General features: G+C 41.5%; 2 protein-coding genes across 2 annotated transcripts; one reads left to right on the top strand and one right to left on the bottom strand.

Annotated features, from left to right (window-relative positions):
- Positions 1–10,820: 10,820 nt before the first annotated feature.
- Positions 10,821–13,812, bottom strand: LOC112235367 (deleted in malignant brain tumors 1 protein). Its single transcript, XM_042312621.1, is given in 8 exon segments — positions 10,821–11,175; positions 11,178–11,279; positions 11,400–11,488; positions 11,592–11,912; positions 12,861–13,063; positions 13,065–13,137; positions 13,263–13,626; positions 13,801–13,812. Coding segments are annotated over 8 exon segments (1,206 nt in total). The 3' UTR covers positions 10,821–11,133.
- Positions 13,614–16,169, top strand: LOC121842851 (deleted in malignant brain tumors 1 protein-like). Its single transcript, XM_042312622.1, has 5 exons — positions 13,614–14,213; positions 14,337–14,615; positions 15,248–15,568; positions 15,672–15,760; positions 15,879–16,169. The coding sequence occupies exons 1-5, from the start codon at positions 14,036–14,038 to the stop codon at positions 16,011–16,013; spliced, it is 1,002 nt and encodes a 333-aa protein (XP_042168556.1). The 5' UTR covers positions 13,614–14,035; the 3' UTR covers positions 16,014–16,169.
- The last annotated feature ends 8,519 nt before the right edge of the window (positions 16,170–24,688 follow it).

The following is a 24,688-nucleotide window of genomic DNA, read 5'->3' as shown; positions in this document are numbered from 1 at the left end:
GCCCAGACACGAGACGTATGTGGCAGGGTCTTCAGGCCATCACGGATTACAAAAAAGAAAACCAGCCACATCACAGACACCGACATCTTGAGACACTGACGTCTTGCTTCCAGACAAGCTAAACACCTTCTTTGCCCGCTTTGAGGATATACAATGCCACCGACACGGCACGTTACCAAGGACTCCGGGTCCCCCCTCTCCTTCTCTGTGGCCGACGTGAGTAAGACGACAGCGTGTTAACCCTCACAAGGCTGCTGGCCTGGAAGACGGCATCTAGCCGGGTCCTCAGGCATGGACAGACCAGCTGGCTGGTGTGTTTACGGATATATTCAATCAATCCTATCCCGATCTGCAGTCCCCACATGCTTCAAGATAGCCACTATTGTTCCTGTTCCCAAGAAAGCTAAGGTAACTGAACTAAATGACTATCGCCCCTGCACTCACTTCTGTCATCATGAAGTGCTTTGAGAGACTAGTTAAGGATCATTTCACCTCCACCTTACCTGCCACCCTAGACCCACTTCAGTTTGCAGATCGCCCCAACAGGTCCACAGACGATGCAATCGCCATCACACTGCACATGCCCTGTCCCATCTGGACAAGAGGAATACCCATGTAAGACTGCTGTTCATTGACTAAAGCTCAGCATTCAACACCATAGTACCCTCCAAGCTCATCACTAAGTTTAAGGCCCTGGGTCTCAACCCCGCCCTGTGCAATTGGGTCCTGGACATTCTGACAGGTCGCTCCCAGGTGGTGAAGGTAGGAAACAAACATCTCTACTTCACTGATCCTCAACACTGTGCCCCACTGAGGGTGCGTGCTCAGCTCCCTCCTGTACTCCTGTTCACCCATGACTGCGTGGCCTCCAACTTGATCATCAAGTTTGCAGACGATACAACAGTAGTGGGCTTGATTACAAACAACATGAGACAGCCTACAGGGAGCAGGTGAGAGCAGGAAAGTGTGGTGTCCAGGAAAACCACCTCTCACTCAACGTCAACAAAGCAAAGGAGATGATCGTGGACTTCAGGAAACAGCACAGTAGCGGAGAAAGTTCCTCGTTGTACACATCACGGACAAACTGAAATGGTCCACCCACACAGACAGCATGGTGACGAAGGTGCAACAGAGCCTCTTCAAACTCAGAAGACTGAAGAAATTTGGCTTGTCACCTAAAACCCTCAAAATCTTTACAGATGCACAATCGAGAGCATCCTGTCGGGCTGTATCGCTGCCTGGCACAGCAACTGCACCACCCTCAACCACAAGGCTCTCCAGAGCGTAGTGAGGTCTGCACAATGCGTCATCGGGGCAAACTACCTGCCCTCCAGGACACCTACAGCACCGATGTCACAGGAAGGCCAAAAAGATCATCAAGGACAACAACCACCTGAGCCACTGCCTGTTCACCCCCGCTATCATCCAGAAGGCGAGGTCAGTACAGGTGCATCAAAGCAGGGACCGAGAGACTGAAAAACAACTTCTATCTCAAGGTCATCAGACTGTTAAACAGCCATCGCTAACATAGAGAGGCTGCTGTCAACATACAGACTCAAATCTCTGGCCACTTTAATAAATGGATTTAATAAAGGTATCACTAGTCAATAATGTTTACTTTAATATGTATATACTGTACTCTATACCATCTACTGCATCTTGTTTACATTCCCTACATTACTCATCTCATATGTATATACTGTACTCTATACTATCTACTGCATCTTGTTTACATTCCCTACATTACTCATCTCATATGTATATACTGTACTCTATACTATCTACTGCATCTTGTTTACATTCCCTACATTACTCATCTCATATGTATATACTGTACTCTATACCATCTACTGCATCTTGTTTACATATCCTACATTACTCATCTCATATGTATATACTATATACCATCTACTGCATCTTGTTTACATACTCTATTACTCATCTCATATGTATATACTGTACTCTATACCATCTACTGCATCTTGTTTACATACCTACATTACTCATCTCATATGTATATACTGTACACTATACCATCTACTGCATCTTTGTTTACATACCCTACATTACTCATCTCATATGTATATACTGTACTATACCATCTACTGCATCTTGTTTACATATCCTACATTACTCATCTCATATGTATATACTGTACTCTATACCATCATCTACTGCATCTTGTTTACATACCCTACATTACTCATCTCATATGTATATACTGTACTCTATACCATCTACTGCATCTTGTTTACATATCCTACATTACTCATCTCATATGTATATACTGTACTCTATACCATCTACTGCATCTTGTTTACATACCCTACATTACTCATCTCATATGTATATACTGTACTCTATACCATCTACTGCATCTTGTTTACATACCTACATTACTCATCTCATATGTATATACTGTACTCCATACCATCTACTGCATCTTGCCTATGCCACATGGCCATCGCTCATCCATATATTCATGTATATATTCTTATTCCATCCCTCTACATTTGTGTGTTAGGTAGTTGCTGAGAAATTGTTATATTACTTGTCAGATATTACTGCACTGTCGGAACTAGAAGCACAAGCATTTCTCTACACTCACATTAACATCTGATAACCATGTGTATGTGACCAGTACAATGTGATTTGATGCAGTGCCTACACCTAATAAGTAAAGATATATATTGACTGACTTCGGTCTATGGTGGAAAACTTGCTGTTATGTTTATTTTAGTGTATATATGTATTTAATTATAATATGTTATAGTGTTTATCTAGTGTATCTATATTTAATTATAGTATGTTATAGTGTTTATCTAGTGTATCTATGTGTTGATGAGATTTGCTCCCTCTGCTAGAACACTTCCCCTTTGTCTACATGACTGACTCATGGTTCTGGACTCACAGCCAAATGCTGTTTCTCCATATCCTGTTATTTAGCAGTAGACTGAACTAAACTGTGAGAGACGAGCAGGACAAATGGTTGTGGTTCTCTTGAGAAACAGTGTTGTGACAATGAGCACTGAGAAATGGTGTGACATTTCTCAACAAGACCTCACCACAAAAGTCACAATGTGGAAAGATGAACATCTCTCTCAGAGGAGTTCCATGGTCCTTTGTTAGATCAATCATTTAATTCATTTGCTTTCTTATGTCTGTGTTTTCTCAGTGCTCAGTCCATAGCCCCAGGGGTCTGCTTAGCTCACTATGGTTGCATGACATATGGCCCCTCACTACTGGTTATGATGACATCACTACTGGTTATGATGACATAACTGGTGAGAAGTCTGTATGAAAAGATATTCCTTGACTTCATGTTAGCCCCTCTGTCAGCCCTATCCCCTCTGCTCCATCTCCCCTCTGCTCCACTATCTCTCCTCTGCTCCTCCCCCCTGGCCCTCTCTCTCTTTGGACATCCCCCCTGCTCCTCTATGGCCCCTCTGCTCCACTATGGCCCCTCTGCTCCACTATGGCCCCTCTGCTCCTCCCCCCTCTGCTCCCTTATATGGCCCTCTGCCCCTGCTGGCCTCTCTGGCCCCCCCTCTGCTCCCTCTATGGCCCCTCTGCTCCCTATGGCCCCTCTCTCCCCTCTGCTGGCCCCTCTGCTCCTCTATCTGCTCCCTTATCTCTCTGCTCCTCTATGGCCCCTCTGCTCCCTCTGATGGCCCCTCTGCCCACTGGCCCTCTCTATGGCCCCTCTGCTCCCCACTATGGCCCCTCTGCTCCTCTATGGCCCCTCTCTCCTCTATGGCCCCTCTGCTCCCTATGGCCCCTCTGCTCCTTTTGATGGCCCCTCTGCCCTCTATGGCCCCTGGCCCCTCTGCTCTCTCTCTTGGCCCCTCTCCCTCCCCTCTCTCCTCCCCTCTATGGCCCCTCTGCTCCTCTCCCCTCTGCCCTCCCCATGGCCCCTCTGCTCCTCTATGGCCCCTCTGCCCCTCCTATGGCCCCTCTGCCCCTCTGGCCCCTCTGCTCCTCTATGGCCCTCTTCAGCTGACTGACTGAGAGGGCCATGTGGAGCTGGCTTTGACTGATTCCCAAGAGGGACTCAGCTTAATGAGAGGGCCCTAGTGAAGCCATCCCCTTGAGAGGCCCCTGTGGAGCCAGGTGGCGGAGAGGGTCTAACATAGTAGGTGGCAAAATTGCTGTTATAATGTTTATCCAGTGTTTCTGTACATTTAACTAAAGTCTGTTATAATGTTTATCTAATGTATCTATGTATTTAATTATAATATGTTATAGTGTTTATAAATCTATGTATTTAATTATAATATGTTATAGTGTTTATCTAGTGTATCTATGTATTTAATTATAGTATGTTATAGTGTTTATCTAGTGTATATATGTATTTAATTATAGTATTTATAGTGTTTATCTAAAATATATGTATTTAATTATATATGTTATAGTGTTTATCTAGTGTATCTATGTATTTAATTTAATTATCTAGTATGTTTTATTATAGTGTTTATGTTTACTAGTGTATCTATGTATTTAATTATAGTATGTTATAGTGTTTATCTAGTGTATCTATGTATTTAATTATAGTATGTTATAGTGTTTATCTAGTGTATCTATGTATTTAATTATAATATGTTATAGTGTTTATCTAGTGTATCTATGTATTTAATTATAGTATGTTATAGTGTTTATCTAGTGTATCTATGTATTTAATTATAGTATGTTATAGTGTTTATCTAGTGTATCTATGTATTTAATTATAGTATGTTATAGTGTTTATCTAGTGTATCTATGTATTGATGAGACTTTCTCCCTCTGCTAGAACACTTCCCCTTTGTCTACATGACTGACTCATGGTTCTGGACTCACAGCCAAATGCTGTTTCTCCATATCCTGTTATTTAGCAGTAGACTGAACTAAACTGTGAGAGACGAGCAGGACAAATGGTTGTGGTTCTCTTGAGAAACAGTGTTGTGACATTGAGCACTGAGAAATGGTGTGACATTTCTCAACAAGACCTCACCACAAAAGTCACAATGTGGAAAGATGAACATCTCTCTGCAGAGGAGTTTATATATCATTTAATACATTTGCTTTTGTCTGTTTTTGTTTTCTCAATCGCTCAGTTCCATAGGTCAGGGGTCAAGCTGAGCTGAGCCAATAGTGGAAGAGGTTACTGGTTGACTGTTGACTATATTCAGTTGACTGTATGTTACTATGTCAGTCCTCTGTCTTTTGACACCTCCCTCCCTTTCTCCCCCCCCTCCTCTCTCTCTGCTCCTCTCTCGTTCTCTCTCTCTTCCTGACATGTAGCATCAGGCCTGTTGATCTTGACTCAGGTCACAGACCTCTAGCATCCCCCTGATCTAACATAACCCCAATATAATATATAATATATACTCTCATTCATTTACATAGAGACGGATACAATCAATCATTGACACACTGAATATACAACAGTCAGATGCATGACATCATCACCAATGTTCCCTCTAACTTTCTCCGTCACTGAGCAGATTTCAGGTCTTCCAGTGTGTGTTTACTGTGAACACTGAGGCTGTACCCCCTTTAAGTTACAGTTAACAGTGGACAAGTGGGCTACTGTGGCTATTTGATCATAATGTAGATCTACCAGAGTGACCTACCATCAAAAACTATGGAGAAAATACATCCCATAACATTTGAACATGGAAACAGCTGTTCTGTCATTCAGTCTACAGTAGCAGCCAATGTGTGGTGTTCAACGTAGACCTACATCCTATGAGACTTTTGAAAGAAACATGCAGGGCTTGACATTAACCTGTTTATCCACTTCTCCTTCAGACAAAGAGATGACTGAAAATGCTTTTGTGTTTGATGCAAGCTTATGAACTGTGTCAAGTAATTTTATTTGTGTTTTCAATGAAGTATGTCCCAAAATACAACACTGCCCCTTTAAGACAAAAATAGCTTTTTACTGACTGGATTTTCTGCCGCACCGGTCTGTGTCGAGTACAGGATGAGTCGTGTCAATGCAATAGAATCCTACTCCTACAGCTGTAAACACAGTCCAGTTCAAAGTAACTGGAACAGATCCATATATGGCAATGCTCTATTTGCATGTAGTCCTACTGCAGCTCTGATTGGTTCTGCCGCACCGGTCTGTGTCGAGGACAGGATGAGTCGTGTCAATGCAATAGAATCCTACTCCGATGCGTCCTGTCTACAACATCTCTTACATAGTTGGTTTAGTTTCGGTTTGTTGCAGTGAAAGTGGATAATATTCCATTGATCACGTTTACCAGAGTAAAGGGACACGTTGATGGTGTTAACAGGGAAAACTAGAACAGTCGTCACCAACCTTTGAGTCAAAATGCAAGCCGAGATCTACCAATCTGCTTTTCTTTTTAACGCGACTTAATTAAAAACGTACGCCTATACAACATTAACCAATTAAAAACATTACTGTAGCAATGAGTTTTGTGCAGTAAGCTACAGACTAGACCATATCAACACCATACCACTTCTGGTTACTATGACGACACCATACACACATTATTATTACCTCCCTTCAGTAACAATATGGTACAAGGACGAGGCAGAAAATCATTCATGTTTTATTCATGTGACGTTTATTGTACTTATCAATGTTTTGGAGTAGCGCTCTGTGTGATTGTTTCTGTTCCTCTCAGTAAGGAGACTTACTGTACAGCCCTGATCCTTGACTCCTCAACCTCTTTCACCCTAACAGGGAATTCTGGGAATTCAGGAACATGATCCCAGCTGCATTCTCCATAGGGGTCAATAATACAGATAAACAGCTACATTCTCCATAGGGGTCAATAATACAGATAAACAGCTACATTCTCCATAGGGGTCAATAATACAGATAAACAGCTACATTCTCCATAGGGTCAATAATACAGATAAACAGCTACATTCTCCATAGGCTTCAATAATACAGTTAAACAGCTACATTCTCCATAGAGGTCAATGATACAGATAAACAGCTACATTCTCCATAGGGGTCAATAATACAGATAAACAGCTAGATAAAAACAGCTGACATTCATTCTCCATAGGGGTCAATAATACAGATAAACAGCTACATTCAATAATACAGATAAACAGCTACATTCTCCATAGGGGTCAATAATACAGATAAACAGCTACATTCTTCCATAGGGGTCAATAATACAGATAAACAGCTACATTCTCCATAGGGGTCATAATACAGATAAACAGCTACATTCCTGGTTATTCTCCATATCAAATACCATTCTAACCTATGACAACCAGATAAACAGCTACATTCTCCATAGGGGTCAATGAACAGATAAACACCTACCATTCTCTAGGGGTCAATGATACAGATAAACAGCTACATTCTCCATAAAATGTTTTGCATTAAAACCTCTATGCACACATCCCATCCGGGATCGTGACCACCAAGCTCATTAGCATAACAAAATGCAACTCCTGGTTACTAACCTGACACCTACACACCATATCAACACCATACCACTCCTGGTTACTATGACAAGTCAGACCATATCAACACCATACCACTCCTGGTTACTATGACTAGACCATATCAACACCATACCACTCCTGGTTACTATGACTAGACCATATCAACACCATACCACTCCTGGTTACTATGACTAGACCATATCAACACCATACCACTCCTGGTTACTATGACTAGACCATATCAACACCATACCACTCCTGGTTACTATGACTACACCATATCAACACCATACCACTCCTGGTTACTATGATGACACCATATCAACACCATACCACTCCTGGTTACTATGATGACACCATATAAACACCATACCACTCCTGGTTACTATGATGACACCATATCAACACCATACCACTCCTGGTTACTATGACTAGACCATATCAACACCATACCACTCCTGGTTACTATGACTAGACCATATAGACACCATACCACTCCTGGTTACTATGACTACACCATATCAACACCATACCACTCCGGGTTACTATGACTACACCATATCAACATAGAATAGAATAAGAAATGAAAGTAACAAGTAATTAAAGAGTAAAAAGTAATTAAAGAGCAGCAGTAAAATAACAATAGCAGGACTATATACAGGTCAGTACCTGGCTCTCCAGAGAAGACAGGCTATGTGCACACAGCCCACAAAATGAGGTGGAAACTGAGATGCACTTCCTAACCTCCTGCCAAATGTATGACCAGTTAATTCATACTGTATGTTGTAGTCTGTCCAAGAGGGGAATCACACAGACTGATCTCAGTTAATTCATACTGTATGTTGTAGTCTGTCCAAGAGGGGAATCACACAGACTGATCTCAGTTAATTCATACTGTATGTTGTAGTCTGTCCAAGAGGGGAATCACACAGACTGATCTCAGTTAATTCATACTGTATGTTGTAGTCTGTCCAAGAGGGGAATCACACAGACTGATCTCAGTTAATTCATACTGTATGTTGTAGTCTGTCCAAGAGGGGAATCACACAGACTGATCTCAGTTAATTCATACTGTATGTTGTAGTCTGTCCAAGAGGGGAATCACACAGACTGATCTCAGTTAATTCATACTGTATGTTGTAGTCTGTCCAAGAGGGGAATCACACAGACTGATCTCAGTTAATTCATACTGTATGTTGTAGTCTGTCCAAGAGGGGAATCACACAGACTGATCTCAGTTAATTCATACTGTATGTTGTAGTCTGTCCAAGAGGGGAATCACACAGACTGATCTCAGTTAATTCATACTGTATGTTGTAGTCTGTCTAATAATTAAATCACACAAGACTGACAGCCTGTAATTTTATTAAAAGCATTCAGTTGATTACATGGCAGTTTAGAGAGCAACATCACAACAATAATCTACATCATAATCAATATAACATTTATAATCAATAACATTATCTATATACTACTAACAACATAACACTAATCTACATCATAATCAATATCATAAAGTTTATAATCAATAACATCATTATCTCTATACTACTAACAACATAACACTAATCTACATCATAATCAATATCATAACGTTTATAATCAATAACATCATTATCTCTATACTACTAACAACATAACACTAATCTACATCATAATCAATATCATAACGTTTATAATCAATAACATTATCTCTATACTACTAACAACATAACACTAATCTACATCATAATCAATATCATAACATTTATAATCAATAACATTATCTCTATACTACTAACAACATAACACTAATCTACATCATAATCAATATCATAACATTTATAATCAATAACATCATTATCTCTATACTACTAACAACATAACACTAATCTACATCATAATCAATATCATAACATTTATAATCAATAACATCATGAGAGGTAAACAACAACAAACCCCTTTATTAAAAAATGTTTCAAAATACAAAGAATGAACAGATGATTATAATAATACCTGGACTAATAATGGAGACACTTCAAGATAAAGAATCTAAGAGACACTAAATAAGATAAAGAATCTAAGAGACACTAAATAAGATAAAGAATCTAAGACACTAAATAAGATAAAGAATCTAAGACACTAAATAAGATAAAGAATCTAAGACACTAAATAAGATAAAGAATCTAAGAGACACTAAATAAGATAAAGAATCTAAGAGACACTAAATAAGATAAAGAATCTAAGACACTAAATAAGATAAAGAATCTAAGAGACACTAAATAAGATAAAGAATCTAAGAGACACTAAATAAGATAAAGAATCTAAGAAAAGACACTAAAAATAAAGATAAAAACCCCTAAGATACCCAAAACCCCATGTTACCCAAAACCCCATGTTACCAAAACCCATGTTACCCAAAACCCCATGTTACCCAAAACCCCATGTTACCCAAACCCCATGTTACCCCCCAAAAAACCCCATGTTACCCAAACCCCATGTTACCCAAAACCCCATGTTACCCAAACCCCATGTTACCCCAAACTCCATATTAACAAAACCCCATGTTACCCCAAACCCCATGTTACCCAAACCCCATGTTACCCCAAACTCCATATTAAAAAAAACCCATGTTACCCGAACCCCATGTTACCCAAAACCACATGTTATCCAAAACCTCATGTTATCCAAAACCCCATGTTACCCAAAATCCCATGTTACCCAACCCCATGTTACCCACAAAAAAACATGTTACCCAAATACCCCATGTTACCAAAACCCCATGTTACCAAACCCCATGTTACCCCAAAAAAACCATGTTACCCAAACCCCCATGTTAGCCAAAACCCCATGTTACCCAGAACCCCATGTTACCCAAAACCCCATGTTACCCAAACCCCATGTTACCCAAACCCCATGTTACCAAAACCCCATGTTACCAAAACCCATGTTACCCCCCATGTTACCAAAACCCCATGTTACCAAATCCCCATGTTATCCAAAACTCCATGTTACCCAGAACCCCATGTTACTCCAAATCCCATGTTACCAAAACCCCATGTTACCAAAACCCATGTTACCCCCAAAAACCCCATGTTACCCCCAACCCAAAACTCCATGTTACCCAGAACCCCATGTTACTCCAAATCCCCCCATGTTACCAAAACCCCATGTTACCAAAACCCATGTTACCAAACCCATGTTACTCCAATGTTACCCAAACCATGTTACCCCCATGTTCCTCAAACCCCATGTTACCCAAAACCCCATGTCCATGTTCCTCAAACCCCATGTTACCCACCTGTTACCAAAACACCATGTTATGAAAACCCCATGTTACCCAACCCCATGTTACCAAAACCCCATGTTACCCAAACCCATGTTACCAAAACCCCATGTTACCAAAACCCCATGTTACCCCATGTTACCCAAAACCCCATGTTACCCCATGTTACCAAAACCCATGTTACCCCATGTTACCAAAACCCCATGTTACCAAAACCCCATGTTATCAAAACCCATGTTTCTCTGGTGGTAAAAACCTAACTAAATTAATAATGGTGGTTGCAGTCACTACTTTTAGATTTTTTCCAAGGTTCTAGAAAGATAAACTAATTCTGAACTTGTTATTAAAATTAGAACCACTTCAGGTTTGTCACCACATTTTAAACACCAGTCCACTGCTGACCATTGATTTTAAACACAAAACTGACCTAAGATCAGCATGTAGGGTCAGCTTCATTCTACTCCTACTCCGTCCCCTGGGCTGCTCTCTCCTCTCCCGGTCCAGCTTCAGCTCTGGAGCTCAGAGAGACCATCTCCATGGCATTGACATAAAGATCCATGCTGCTCACCCTGTTCACTCTCTTCTGCCTCCTGGTGGGCTAGGGAGACACAGCACCAACAGTCAGACATTTACTCTCTAGTATCTCCATTCTCTCTCCCCCCCCTCACCCTCTCCCTCTAGTTTAAATGACTTGTAACGTCTGAGTAAATGTCTTTACCTTGTAGTACAGGTAGGAGGTGGTGATGGATGTCAGTAGGATCAGCAGCACTACAACGTGTCTGATGATGAAGGCTGGCAGAGGAGAGGCTGCAAACAGAAACACCTTTGATGAGGGGACTGATCATCATCACATAGATCTGTGGGAAATCTGTCAATGACAAAGTTATAAGTCTGGTTCATGTTCAGTTACCTGTGATGGTGAGGGAGAGGAGCTCACTCTCAGAGGAGAAGTTATGAGAGAAAACATAATTCTCATAAACACAGCTGTAGTTCCCTTGGTGGGAGTCATCGGCAGCAGGGAAGAGGAAGGCAGCAGAGTGATTGACAGCTGGCTGGGTCTGGGTTCTGTTGGAGCCAGTGAACGTGAGGAGGAAGGAGCCTCCTGGGTACTGTGGCTGAGTGGAGCAGGTGATGGTGAAGTTGTAGCCCCTGAACATCTCAGGCCCCTGGTGGCCCCTGAAGACCCCTCCCATTGGGTCAGTCAGGAAGATATCAGGCTGGACCAGGAGATCTGTAACAATAAAAACCTCTTCAACTAGTTTCCTATAGATATGACAATAACATCAGCATGTAACAGTGCCAGCCACCCTCCCTCACAGGGCAACATGAGTAGTGGGCCTACAGTCACTGAGACAACATATGTTGATATCAGGCTGAAGCAGGACATCTGGAACAAGAGGAGAGAAAAAGAAAACGTAGCTCCTCAACTACTTTCCTCATTTAGATGTGACAATAACATCAGTAACAGTGCCAGCCACCCTATGAGTAGTGGGCCTACAGTCACTGAGACAACATATGTTGATATCAGGCTGAAGCAGGACATCTGGAACAAGAGGAGAGAAAAAGAAAACGTAGCTCCTCAACTACTTTCCTCATTTAGATGTGACAATAACATGACATGTGACAGTGGTAGTGAGTAGAGACGTTCACTGAGATAACACTCAATACAAAAGCATTCTGGGATATTTAAGTTGTATTTGATTCCTACTTGACTGAGTGATCTATTTAGTAAAGCAGACTGACAAGTTAAACAGTCATCATGAGAGGTGCAGAGGAAGTTGTATGAATGAAGGAAATCAGTTGAATATAATTATAATATGTTGATATTTCCTGAGCAGATCACTGTGAGTCCAGGAAGGAGATATAATACATGGACTAAAGTATGTGGAACTCAGCAGTGAGTTTTACAACAGAGGATTATTTTTACGCTCTACGTGGTTCAACACTCGGTGGTCCGTTCTGTGAGCTTGTGTTGTCTACCACTTCACGGCTGAGCCGTTGTTGCTCCGAGATGTTCCACGTTGAAATTCACTGACATCTTCAGTAAGGACATTTTACTGCTGATATTTGTCTATGGAGATTGCATGGCTCGATTTGATACACCTGTCAGGTGTGGCTGAAATAGCCGAATCCACTAATGTCCACATACTTTTGGCCATATAGTGTATCTTGTTATTACCTGAGCAGATCACTGTGAGTCCAGGACGGAGATCATACATTCTTCTACACTCCCTCAGTGAAGACTCAGACCCAGAACAGGAAACTCCAATCCCTCTAGTGGTGTTTCCAGGTAGTACTGAAACAGTGGAGCCACAACCCAGCTGTCTACACACTACTGCAGCTACATCCCTCTGGTCAGTCTGAAGCTCCCACAGTCCTCCACTCTCCCTGGTCGTACCACTCCACTCCACCAGCACAGCGACTGCCTCCTCCCACCAGCCTCACATCATCAGGCTCTGAGAAAAGAAAAGAGAGAGACAGTAATCTTACTATTTTCTCACTAAAACACACCTATATTGTCTCTCATATTCTTCACTCCAGGTGAGAAACAATGTTGATTGAGTGACAAACTGTTTCTTACCTGAGCAGGTGAGTCCAACAGCATTACCAGGTAGGCAGGTGTTGTTCTCTCTGTCTGAGGTGTCACAGTCCAGGAGAAGGGACTCTTTGCCTTTACACTGGAACTCTTTATCCCAGGTCTGACCCTCACCTTCTCCATAGAGCCCCCCCTGTAGAGCTGCAGGAGCCCCACAGCCAACATCCCTACAGACTACCTCTGCATCCTGCCGGTCAAAGTCAGCTTCACACACTGAGGCCCAGGACTGATTGGACTTCACCTCCACTCTCCCAGAGCAGAGACCAGCTCCATCCACAAGCCGCACAGACTCTGGAGAAAAAGAGTTGGTTGAACATTCAATCAGTTTTGTTGATGACACTGTCAAGGACTAAACACAAATATGTTGGATAAAAGATTGATTGTAGATGGTACTGAAGTGAAGCTGCCTGATGGATGTCCAGCTGTTTATTTTCTATAAAGTGAAGTGAACTTATTCCTGTCTCCTGCCTGCATTATTCCCAACCCGATCCTGAGTGACTAAGAACCCATTTCTACCTCTTACAGTATCAAACATAGCAAACTACAATCTTTTATCCAACATATTTGTGTTTAGTCCTTGACAGTGTCATCAACAAAACTGATTGAATGTTCAACCAACTCTTTTTCTCCAGAGTCTGTGCGGCTTGTGGATGGAGCTGGTCTCTGCTCTGGGAGAGTGGAGGTGAAGTCCAATCAGTCCTGGGCCTCAGTGTGTGAAGCTGACTTTGACCGGCAGGATGCAGAGGTAGTCTGTAGGGATGTTGGCTGTGGGGCTCCTGCAGCTCTACAGGGGGCTCTATGGAGGAGGTGAGGGTCAGACCTGGGATAAAGAGTTCCAGTGTAAAGGCAAAGAGTCCCTTCTCCTGGACTGTGACACCTCAGACAGAGAGAACAACACCTGCCTACCTGGTAATGCTGTTGGACTCACCTGCTCAGGTAAGAAACAGTTTGTCACTCAATCAACATTGTTTCTCACCTGGAGTGAAGAATATGAGAGACAATATAGGTGTGTTTTAGTGAGAAAATAGTAAGATTACTGTCTCTCTTTTATTTTCTCAGAGCCTGATGATGTGAGGCTGGTGGGACGAGGCAGTCGCTGTGCTGGTGGAGTGGAGTGGTACGACCAGAGAGAGTGGAGGATTGTGGGAGCTGAGGACTGGAACCAGAGGAATGTAGCTGCAGTAGTGTGTAGACAGCTGGGTTGTGGCTCCACTGTTTCAGTACTACCAGGAAACACCACTGTAGGGATTAGAGTTTCCTGTGATGGGTCTGAGTCTTCACTGAGGGAGTGTTTAAGAAGTTATGATCTCCTTCCTGGACTCACAGTGATCTGCTCAGGTAATATCAACATATTATAATTACATTCAACTGATTTCCTTCATTCATACAACTTCCTCTGCACCTCTCATGATCACTGTTTAGCTTGTCAGTCTGCTTTACTAAATAGATCACTCAGTCAAGTAGGAATCAAATACAACTTAAATATCCCAGAATGCTTTTGTATGTGAGTGTTATCTCAGTGAACGTCTCTACTCACTACCACTGTCACATGTCATGTTATTGTCACATCTAAATGAGGAAAGTAGTTGAGGAGCTACGTTTTCTTTTTCTCTCCTCTTGTTCCAGATGTCCTGCTTCAACCTGATATCAACATATGTTGTCTCAGTGACTGTAGGCCCACTACTCATGTTGCCCTGTGAGGGAGGGTGGCTGGCACTGTTACATGCTGATGTTATTGTCACATCTAAATGAGGAAAGTAGTTGAGGAGCTACGTTTTCTTTTTCTCTCCTCTTGTTCCAGATGTCCTGCTTCAGCCTGATATCAACATATGTTGTCTCAGTGACTGTAGGCCCACTACTCATGTTGCCCTGTGAGGGAGGGTGGCTGGCACTGTTACATGCTGATGTTATTGTCATATCTATAGGAAACTAGTTGAAGAGGTTTTTCTTGTTCTCTTTTATTGTTACAGATCTCCTGGTCCAGCCTGATATCTTCCTGACTGACCCAATGGGAGGGGTCTTCAGGGGCCACCAGGGGCCCGAGATGTTCAGGGGCTACAACTTCACCATCACCTGCTCCACTCAGCCACAGTACCCAGGAGGCTCCTTCCTCCTCACGTTCACCGGCTCCAACAGAACCCAGACCCAGCCAGCTGTCAATCACTCTGCTGCCTTCCTCTTCCCTGCTGCAGATGACTCCCACCAAGGGAACTACAGCTGTGTTTATGACAATTATGTTTTCTCTCATAACTTCTCCTCTGAGAGTGAGCTCCTCTCCCTCACCATCACAGGTAACTGAACATGAACCAGACTTATAACTTTGTCATTGACAGATTTCCCACAGATCTATGTGATGATGATCAGTCCCCTCATCAAAGGTGTTTCTGTTTGCAGCCTCTCCTCTGCCAGCCTTCATCATCAGACACGTTGTAGTGCTGCTGATCCTACTGACAGCCATCACCACCTCCTACCTGTACTACAAGGTAAAGACATTTACTCAGACGTTACAAGTCATTTAAACTAGAGGGAGAGGGTGAGGGGGAGGAGAGGAGAATGGAGATACTAGAGAGTAAATTGACTGTTGGTGCTGTGTCTCCCTAGCCCACCAGGAGGCAGAAGAGAGTGAACAGGGTGAGCAGCATGGATCTTTATGTCAATGACATGGAGATGGTCTCTCTGAGCTCCAGAGCTGAAGCTGGACCGGGAGAGGAGAGAGCAGCCCAGGGGACGGAGTAGGAGTAGAATGAAGCTGACCCTACATGCTGATCTTAGGTCAGTTTTGTGTTTTAAATCAATGGTCAGCAGTGGACTGGTGTTTAAAATGTTGTGACAAACCTGAAGTGGTTCTAATTTTAATAACAAGTTCAGAATTAGTTTCTCTTTCTAGAACCTTGGAAAAATCTAAAAGTAGTGACTGCAACCACCATTATTCATTTAGTTTGGTTTTTACCACCAGAGAAACATGGGTTTTGGGTAACATGGGGTTCTGGTAACATGGGGTTTTGGTAACATGGGGTTTTGGTAACATGGGGTTTTGGTAACATGGGGTTTTGGTAACATGGGGTTTTGGTAACATGGGGTTTTGGTAACATGGGGTTTTGGGTAACATGGGGTTTTGGTATGGGGTTTTGGGTTTTGGGGTTTTGGTACATGGGGTTTTGGGTAACATGGGGTTTTGGGTAACATGGGGTTTTTTGGGGGGTAACATGGGGTTTTGGGTAACATGGGGTTTTGGTAACATGGGGTTTTGGTAACATGGGGTTTTGGGGGGTTTTGGTAACATGGGGTTTTGGGGGTTTTGGGTAACATGGGGTTTTGGTAACATGGGGTTTTGGGTAACATGGGGTTGGGGTTTTGGGTAACATGGGGTTTTGGTAACATGGGGTTTTGGTAACATGGGGTTTTGGTAACATGGGGTTTTTTGGGTAACATGGGGTTTTGGTAACATGGGGTTTTGGTAACATGGGGTTTTTGGGGGGGTAACATGGGGTTTTGGGTAACATGGGGTTTTGGGGTAACATGGGGTTTGGGGTTTTGGGTAACATGGGGTTTGGGTAACATGGGTTTTGGGTAACATGGGGTTTTGGGTAACATGGGGTTTTGGGTAACATGGGGTTTTGGGTAACATGGGGTTTTTGGGTAACATGGGGTTTGGGTAACATGGGGTTTTGGGTAACATGGGGTTTTGGGTAACATGGGGTTTTGGGGGGTAACATGGGGTTTGGGTAACATGGGGTTTTGGGTAACATGGGGTTTTGGGGGGTTTTGGGTAACATGGGGTTTTGGGTAACATGGGGTTTTGGTAACATGGGGTTTTGGGTAACATGGGGTTTGGGTAACATGGGGTTTTGGGTAACATGGGGTTTTGGGGTAACATGGGGTTTTGGGTAACATGGGGTTTTGGGTAACATGGGGTTTGGGTAACATGGGGTTTTGGTAACATGGGGTTTGGGTAACATGGGGTTTGGGTAACATGGGGTTTTGGGTAACATGGGGTTTTGGGTAACATGGGGTTTGGGTAACATGGGGTTTTGGGTAACATGGGGTTTTGGGTAACATGGGGTTTGGTAACATGGGGTTTTGGGTAACATGGGGTTTTGGGTAACACATCTTATTTAGTGTCTCTTAGATTCTTTATCTTATTTAGTGTCTCTTAGATTCTTTATCTTATTCAGTGTCTCTTAGATTCTTTATCTTATTTAGTGTCTCTTAGATTCTTTATCTTATTTAGTGTCTCTTAGATTCTTCATCTTATTTAGTGTCTCTTAGATTCTTTATCTTATTCAGTGTCTCTTAGATTCTTCATCTTATTTAGTGTCTCTTAGATTCTTTATTTAGTTATTTTTATCTTATTTAGTGTCTCTTAGATTCTTTATCTTATTTAGTGTCTCTTAGATTCTTTATCTTATTTAGTGTCTCTTAGATTCTTTTTATCTTTAGATTCTTTATCTTATTTAGTGTCTCTTAGATTCTTTATCTTATTTAGTGTCTCTTAGATTCTTTATCTTGAAGTGTCCATTATTTCTTTGGTATTTTTATAATCATCTGTTCATTCTTTGTATTTTGAAACATTTTTTAATAAAGGGGTTTGTTGTTGTTTACCTCTCATGATGTTATTGATTATAAATGTTATGATATTGATTATGATGTAGATTAGTGTTATGTTGTTAGTAGTATAGAGATAATGATGTTATTGATTATAAATGTTATGATATTGATTATGATGTAGATTAGTGTTATGTTGTTAGTAGTATAGAGATAATGTTATTGATTATAAACGTTATGATATTGATTATGATGTAGATTAGTGTTATGTTGTTAGTAGTATAGAGATAATGTTATTGATTATAAACGTTATGATATTGATTATGATGTAGATTAGTGTTATGTTGTTAGTAGTATAGAGATAATGATGTTATTGATTATAAACGTTATGATATTGATTATGATGTAGATTAGTGTTATGTTGTTAGTAGTATAGAGATAATGATGTTATTGATTATAAACGTTATGATATTGATTATGATGTAGATTAGTGTTATGTTGTTAGTAGTATATAGATAATGATGTTATTGATTATAAATGTTATATTGATTATGATGTAGATTATTGTTATGATGTTGCTCTCTAAACTGCCATGTAATCAACTGAATGTAAAAAATTACAGGCTGTCAGTCTTGTGTGATTTAATTATTAGACAGACTACAACATACAGTATGAATTAACTGAGATCAGTCTGTGTGATTCCCCTCTTGGACAGACTACAACATACAGTATGAATTAACTGAGATCAGTCTGTGTGATTCCCCTCTTGGACAGACTACAACATACAGTATGAATTAACTGAGATCAGTCTGTGAGATCAGTGATTCCCCTCTTGGACAGACTACAACATACAGTATGAATTAACTGAGATCAGTCTGTGTGATTCCCCTCTTGGACAGACTACAACATACAGTATGAATTAACTGAGATCAGTCTGTGTGATTCCCCTCTTGGACAGACTACAACATACAGTATGAATTAACTGAGATCAGTCTGTGTGATTCCCCTCTTGGACAGACTACAACATACAGTATGAATTAACTGAGATCAGTCTGTGTGATTCCCCTCTTGGACAGACTACAACATACAGTATGAATTAACTGAGATCAGTCTGTGTGATTCCCCTCTTGGACAGACTACAACATACAGTATGAATTAACTGAGATCAGTCTGTGTGATTCTCCTCTTGGACAGACTACAACATACAGTATGAATTAACTGGTCATACATTTGGCAGGAGGTTAGGAAGTGCATCTCAGTTTCCACCTCATTTTGTGGGCTGTGTGCACATAGCCTGTCTTCTCTGGAGAGCCAGGTACTGACCTGTATATAGTCCTGCTATTGTTATTTTACTGCTGCTCTTTAATTACTTTTTACTCTTTAATTACTTGTTACTTTCATTTCTTATTGTTGATATGGTGTCATCATAGTAACCAGGAGTGGTATGGTGTTGATATGGTGTCATCATAGTAACCAGGAGTGGTATGGTGTTGATATGGTGTCAGTCATAGTAACCAGGAGTGGTATGGTGTTGATATGGTGTCAGTCATAGTAACCAGGAGTGGTATGGTGTTGATATGGTCTAGTCATAGTAACCAGGAGTGGTATGGTGTTGATATGGTCTAGTCATAGTAACCAGGAGTGGTATGGTGTTGATATGGTGTAGTCATAGTAACCAGGAGTGGTATGGTGTTTTATGGTCTAGTCATAGTAACCAGGAGTGGTATGGTGTTGATATGGTCTCATCATAGTAACCAGGAGTTGTATGGTGTTGATTTTAAATAACCAGGAGTGGTATAAGTGTTAATATGGTTCGCATAGTAACCAGGAATGGTATGCTAATGTTTTGAGTGTAGTCAAAATGGGATGGTGCATTTTTAAAACCCCTATGGAGAATGTAGCTGACTTGACTGGGTAGATGAACAAGGTGTTTATCTTTCATTTGAGCTATTGGACTTGTGTAGGTGTTGAGGAGAATGTAGCTGTTTAAATTTATAAGAATATTTTTGACCGCATTTTGCGTTATGCTAATGAGCTGTTTATCTGTATTCATTGATCCCCTATGGAGAATGGGATTGTATCATCAAGAGGTTTTAATGCACGTCTCTTGACCCCTATGGAGAATGTAGCTGTTTATCTGTATCATTGACCCCTATGGAGAACGTAGCTGTTTATCTGTATTATTGACCCCTATGGAGAATGTAGCTGTTTATCTGTATTATTGACCCCTATGGAGAATGTAGCTGTTTATCTGTATTATCTGGAGAATGTAGCTGTTTATCTGTATTATTGACCCTATGGAGAATGTAGCTGTTTATCTGTATTATTGACCCCTATGGAGAATGTAGCTGTTTATCTGTATTATTGACCCCTATGGAGAATGTAGCTGTTTATCTGAATTCCCCTATGGAGAATGTCCTGTTTATCTGTTATTGACCTCTATGGAAATGTAGGTTGAGGAGTCATTATTGATCTATGGGAATGTAGCAGTTTATCTGTATTTGACCCCTATGGAGAATGTAGAAACAATGGAGAATGAGCTGTTTATCTCCAAAACATTGATAAGAAATGTAGCTGGGATCATGAATGAAATTCCAGAATTCCCTGAATAAAGAGGTTGAGGAGTCAAGGATCAGGGCTGTAAGTAAGTTCCTGCTGAGAGGAACAGAAACAATCACACAGAGCGCTACTCCAAAACATTGATAAGTACAATAAACGTCACATGAATAAAACATGAATGATTTTCTGCCTCGTCCTTGTACCATATTGTTACTGAAGGGAGGTAATAATAATGTGTGTATGGTGTCGTCATAGTAACCAGAAGTGGTATGGTGTTGATATGGTCTAGTCTGTAGCTTACTGCACAAAACTCATTGCTACAGTAATGTTTTTAATTGGTTAATGTTGTATAGGCGTACGTTTTTTAAGTCGCGTTAAAAAGAAAAGCAGATTGGTAGATCTCGGCTTGCATTTTGACTCAAAGGTTGGTGACGACTGTTCTAGTTTTCCCTGTTAACACCATCAACGTGTCCCTTTACTCTGGTAAACGTGATCAATGGAATATTATCCACTTTCACTGCAACAAACCGAAACTAAACCAACTATGTAAGAGATGTTGTAGACAGGACGCATCGGAGTAGGATTCTATTGCATTGACACGACTCATCCTGTCCTCGACACAGACCGGTGCGGCAGAACCAATCAGAGCTGCAGTAGGACTACATGCAAATAGAGCATTGCCATATATGGATCTGTTCCAGTTACTTTGAACTGGACTGTGTTTACAGCTGTAGGAGTAGGATTCTATTGCATTGACACGACTCATCCTGTACTCGACACAGACCGGTGCGGCAGAAAATCCAGTCAGTAAAAAGCTATTTGTCTTAAAGGGGCAGTGTTGTATTTTGGGACATACTTTCATAATCTTGCATCAAACACAAAAGCATTTTCAGTCATCTCTTTGTCTGAAGGAGAAGTGGATAAACAGGTTAATGTCAAGCCCTGCATGTTTCTTTCAAAAGTCTCATAGGATGTAGGTCTACGTTGAACACCACACATTGGCTGCTACTGTAGACTGAATGACAGAACAGCTGTTTCCATGTTCAAATGTTATGGGATGTATTTTCTCCATAGTTTTTGATGGTAGGTCACTCTGGTAGATCTACATTATGATCAAATAGCCACAGTAGCCCACTTGTCCACTGTTAACTGTAACTTAAAGGGGGTACAGCCTCAGTGTTCACAGTAAACACACACTGGAAGTTGCACAGAATTTTCACAACATTACAGTTTGCGCTCAACAGACCTGAAATCTGCTCAGTGACGGAGAAAGTTAGAGGGAACATTGGTGATGATGTCATGCATCTGACTGTTGTATATTCAGTGTGTCAATGATTGATTGTATCTGTCTCTATGTAAATGAATGAGAGTATATAATATGTTTTATATTGGTCTCATGTTAGAGTATGGGAGGGGTGTAGATGCTAGAGGTCTGTGACCTGAGTCAAGATCAACAGGCCTGATGCTACATGTCAGGAAGAGAGAGAGAACGAGAGAGGAGCAGAGAGAGAGGAGGGGGGGGAGAAAGGGAGGGAGGTGTCAAAAGACAGAGGACTGACATAGTAACATACAGTCAACTGAATATAGTCAACAGTCAACCAGTAACCTCTTCCACTATTGGCTCAGCTCAGCTTGACCCCTGACCTATGGAACTGAGCGATTGATTGAAAAACAAAAACAGACAAAAGCAAATGTATTAAATGATATATAAACTCCTCTGCAGAGAGATGTTCATCTTTCCACATTGTGACTTTTGTGGTGAGGTCTTGTTGAGAAATGTCACACCATTTCTCAGTGCTCAATGTCACAACACTGTTTCTCAAGAGAACCACAACCATTTGTCCTGCTCTTCTCTCACAGTTTAGTTCAGTCTACTGCTAAATAACAGGATATGGAGAAACAGCATTTGGCTGTGAGTCCAGAACCATGAGTCAGTCATGTAGACAAAGGGGAAGTGTTCTAGCAGAGGGAGAAAGTCTCATCAACACACAGATACACTAGATAAACACTATAATATACTATAATTAAATACATAGATACACTAGATAAACACTAGAAATACTATATATTAAATACATAGATACACTAGATAAACACTATAACATATTATAATTAAATACATATATACACTAGATAAACACTATAACATATAATTAATAATTAAATACATATATACACTAGATAAACACTATAACATACTATAATTAAATACATAGATACACTAGATAAACATTATAACAGACTAATTAAATACGTAGATACACTAGATAAACACTATAACATACTATAATAAATACATAGATACACTAGATAAACACTATAACATACTATAATTAAATACATAGATACACTAGATAAACACTATAACATACTATAATTAAATACATAGATACACTAGATAAACACTATAACATACTATAATTAAATACATAGATACACTAGATAAACACTATAACATACTATAATTAAATACATAGATACACTAGATAAACATTATAACAGACTTTAGTTAAATGTACAGAAACACTGGATAAACATTATAACAGCAATTTTGCCACCATAGACCCTCTCCGCCACCTGGCTCCACAGGGGGCCTCTCAAGCGGATGGCTTCACTAGGGCCCTCTCAGCAAGCTGGTCCCTCTTGGGCCCTCTCAGCCGGCCAGCTCCACTATGGCCCTCTCAGTCAGTCAGCTGAGAGGGCCATAGCTGAGCAGAGGGGCCATAGTGGAGGAGGGCCATAGTGGAGCAGAGGGGCCATAGAGGAGCAGAGGGGCCATAGTGGAGCAGAGGGGCCATAGAGGAGCAGAGGGGCCATAGAGGAGCAGAGGGGCCAGAGGGGCCAGCTGGAGGGAGGGGGGCCATAGAGGAGCAGAGGGGCCATAGGGCAGAGGGGCCATAGAGGAGCAGAGGGGCCATAGAGGAGCAGAGGGGGCCATAGAGGAGCAGAGGGGCCATAGTGGAGCAGAGGGGCCATAGAGGAGCAGAGGGGCCATAGAGGAGCAGAGGGGCCATAGAGGAGCAGAGGGGCCATAGAGGAGCAGAGGGGCCATAGAGGAGCAGAGGGGCCAGGGGAGGGGCCAGGAGCAGAGGGGCCATAGTGGAGCAGAGGGGCCATAGAGGAGCAGAGGGGGGCCATAGTGGAGCAGAGGGGCCATAGAGGAGCAGAGGGGCCATAGAGGAGCAGAGGGGGGCCATAGCAGGAGCAGAGGGGAGGGGCCATAGTGAGCAGAGGGGCCATAGTGGAGCAGAGGGGCCATAGAGGGAGCAGAGGGGCCATAGAGGAGCAGAGGGGCCATAGAGGGGCAGAGGGGCCAGAGGGGCCATAGTGGAGCATAGTGGAGCAGAGGAGCAGAGGGGCCATAGAGGAGCAGAGGGGCCATAGAGGAGCAGAGGGGCCATAGAGGAGCAGAGGGGCCATAGAGGAGGGGCAGAGGGTGCAGAGTTAAGAGCCCAAATGAAATAGAGTTTGGTCTCAGCCAAAGGACCATGGAACTGAGAGGCTGCTGTTGGTTTGTGGTGAGGTCTTGTTGAGAAATGTCACACAATTTCTCAGTGCTCAATGTCTCAACACTGTTTCTCAAAGGAACCACAACCATTTGTCCTGCTCGTCTCTCACAGCTTAGTTCAGTCTACTGCTAAATAAGATATGGAGAAACAGCATTTGGCTGTGAGTCCAGAACCATGAGTCAGTCATGTAGACAAAGGGGAAGTGTTCTAGCAGAGGGAGCAAGTCTCATCAACACATAGATACACTAGATAAACACTATAACATACTATAATTAAATACATAGATACACTAGATAAACACTATAACATATTATAATTAAATACATATATACATAGATAAACACTTTAACATACTATAATTAAATACATATATACACTAGATAAACACTTTAACATACTATAATTAAATACATAGATACACTAGATAAACACTATAACATATTATAATTAAATACATAGATACACTAGATAAACATAACAGCCATTTTTCCACCATAGACCGAAGTCAGTCAATATATATCTTTACTTATTAGGTGTAGGCACTGCATCAAATCACATTGTACTGGTCACATACACATGGTTATCAGATGTTAATGTGAGTGTAGAGAAATGCTTGTGCTTCTAGTTCCGACAGTGCAGTAATATCTGACAAGTAATATAACAATTTCTCAGCAACTACCTAACACACAAATGTAGAGGGATGGAATAAGAATATGTACATATAAATATATGGATGAGCGATGGCCATGTGGCATAGGCAAGATGCAGTAGATGGTATGGAGTACAGTATATACATAT

The sequence above is a fragment of the Oncorhynchus tshawytscha genome, unplaced genomic scaffold (assembly GCF_018296145.1).
Source record: "Oncorhynchus tshawytscha isolate Ot180627B unplaced genomic scaffold, Otsh_v2.0 Un_contig_639_pilon_pilon, whole genome shotgun sequence".
Classification (NCBI taxonomy): domain Eukaryota; kingdom Metazoa; phylum Chordata; class Actinopteri; order Salmoniformes; family Salmonidae; genus Oncorhynchus; species Oncorhynchus tshawytscha.
This window is presented reverse-complemented; position numbering and strand designations above follow the sequence as displayed.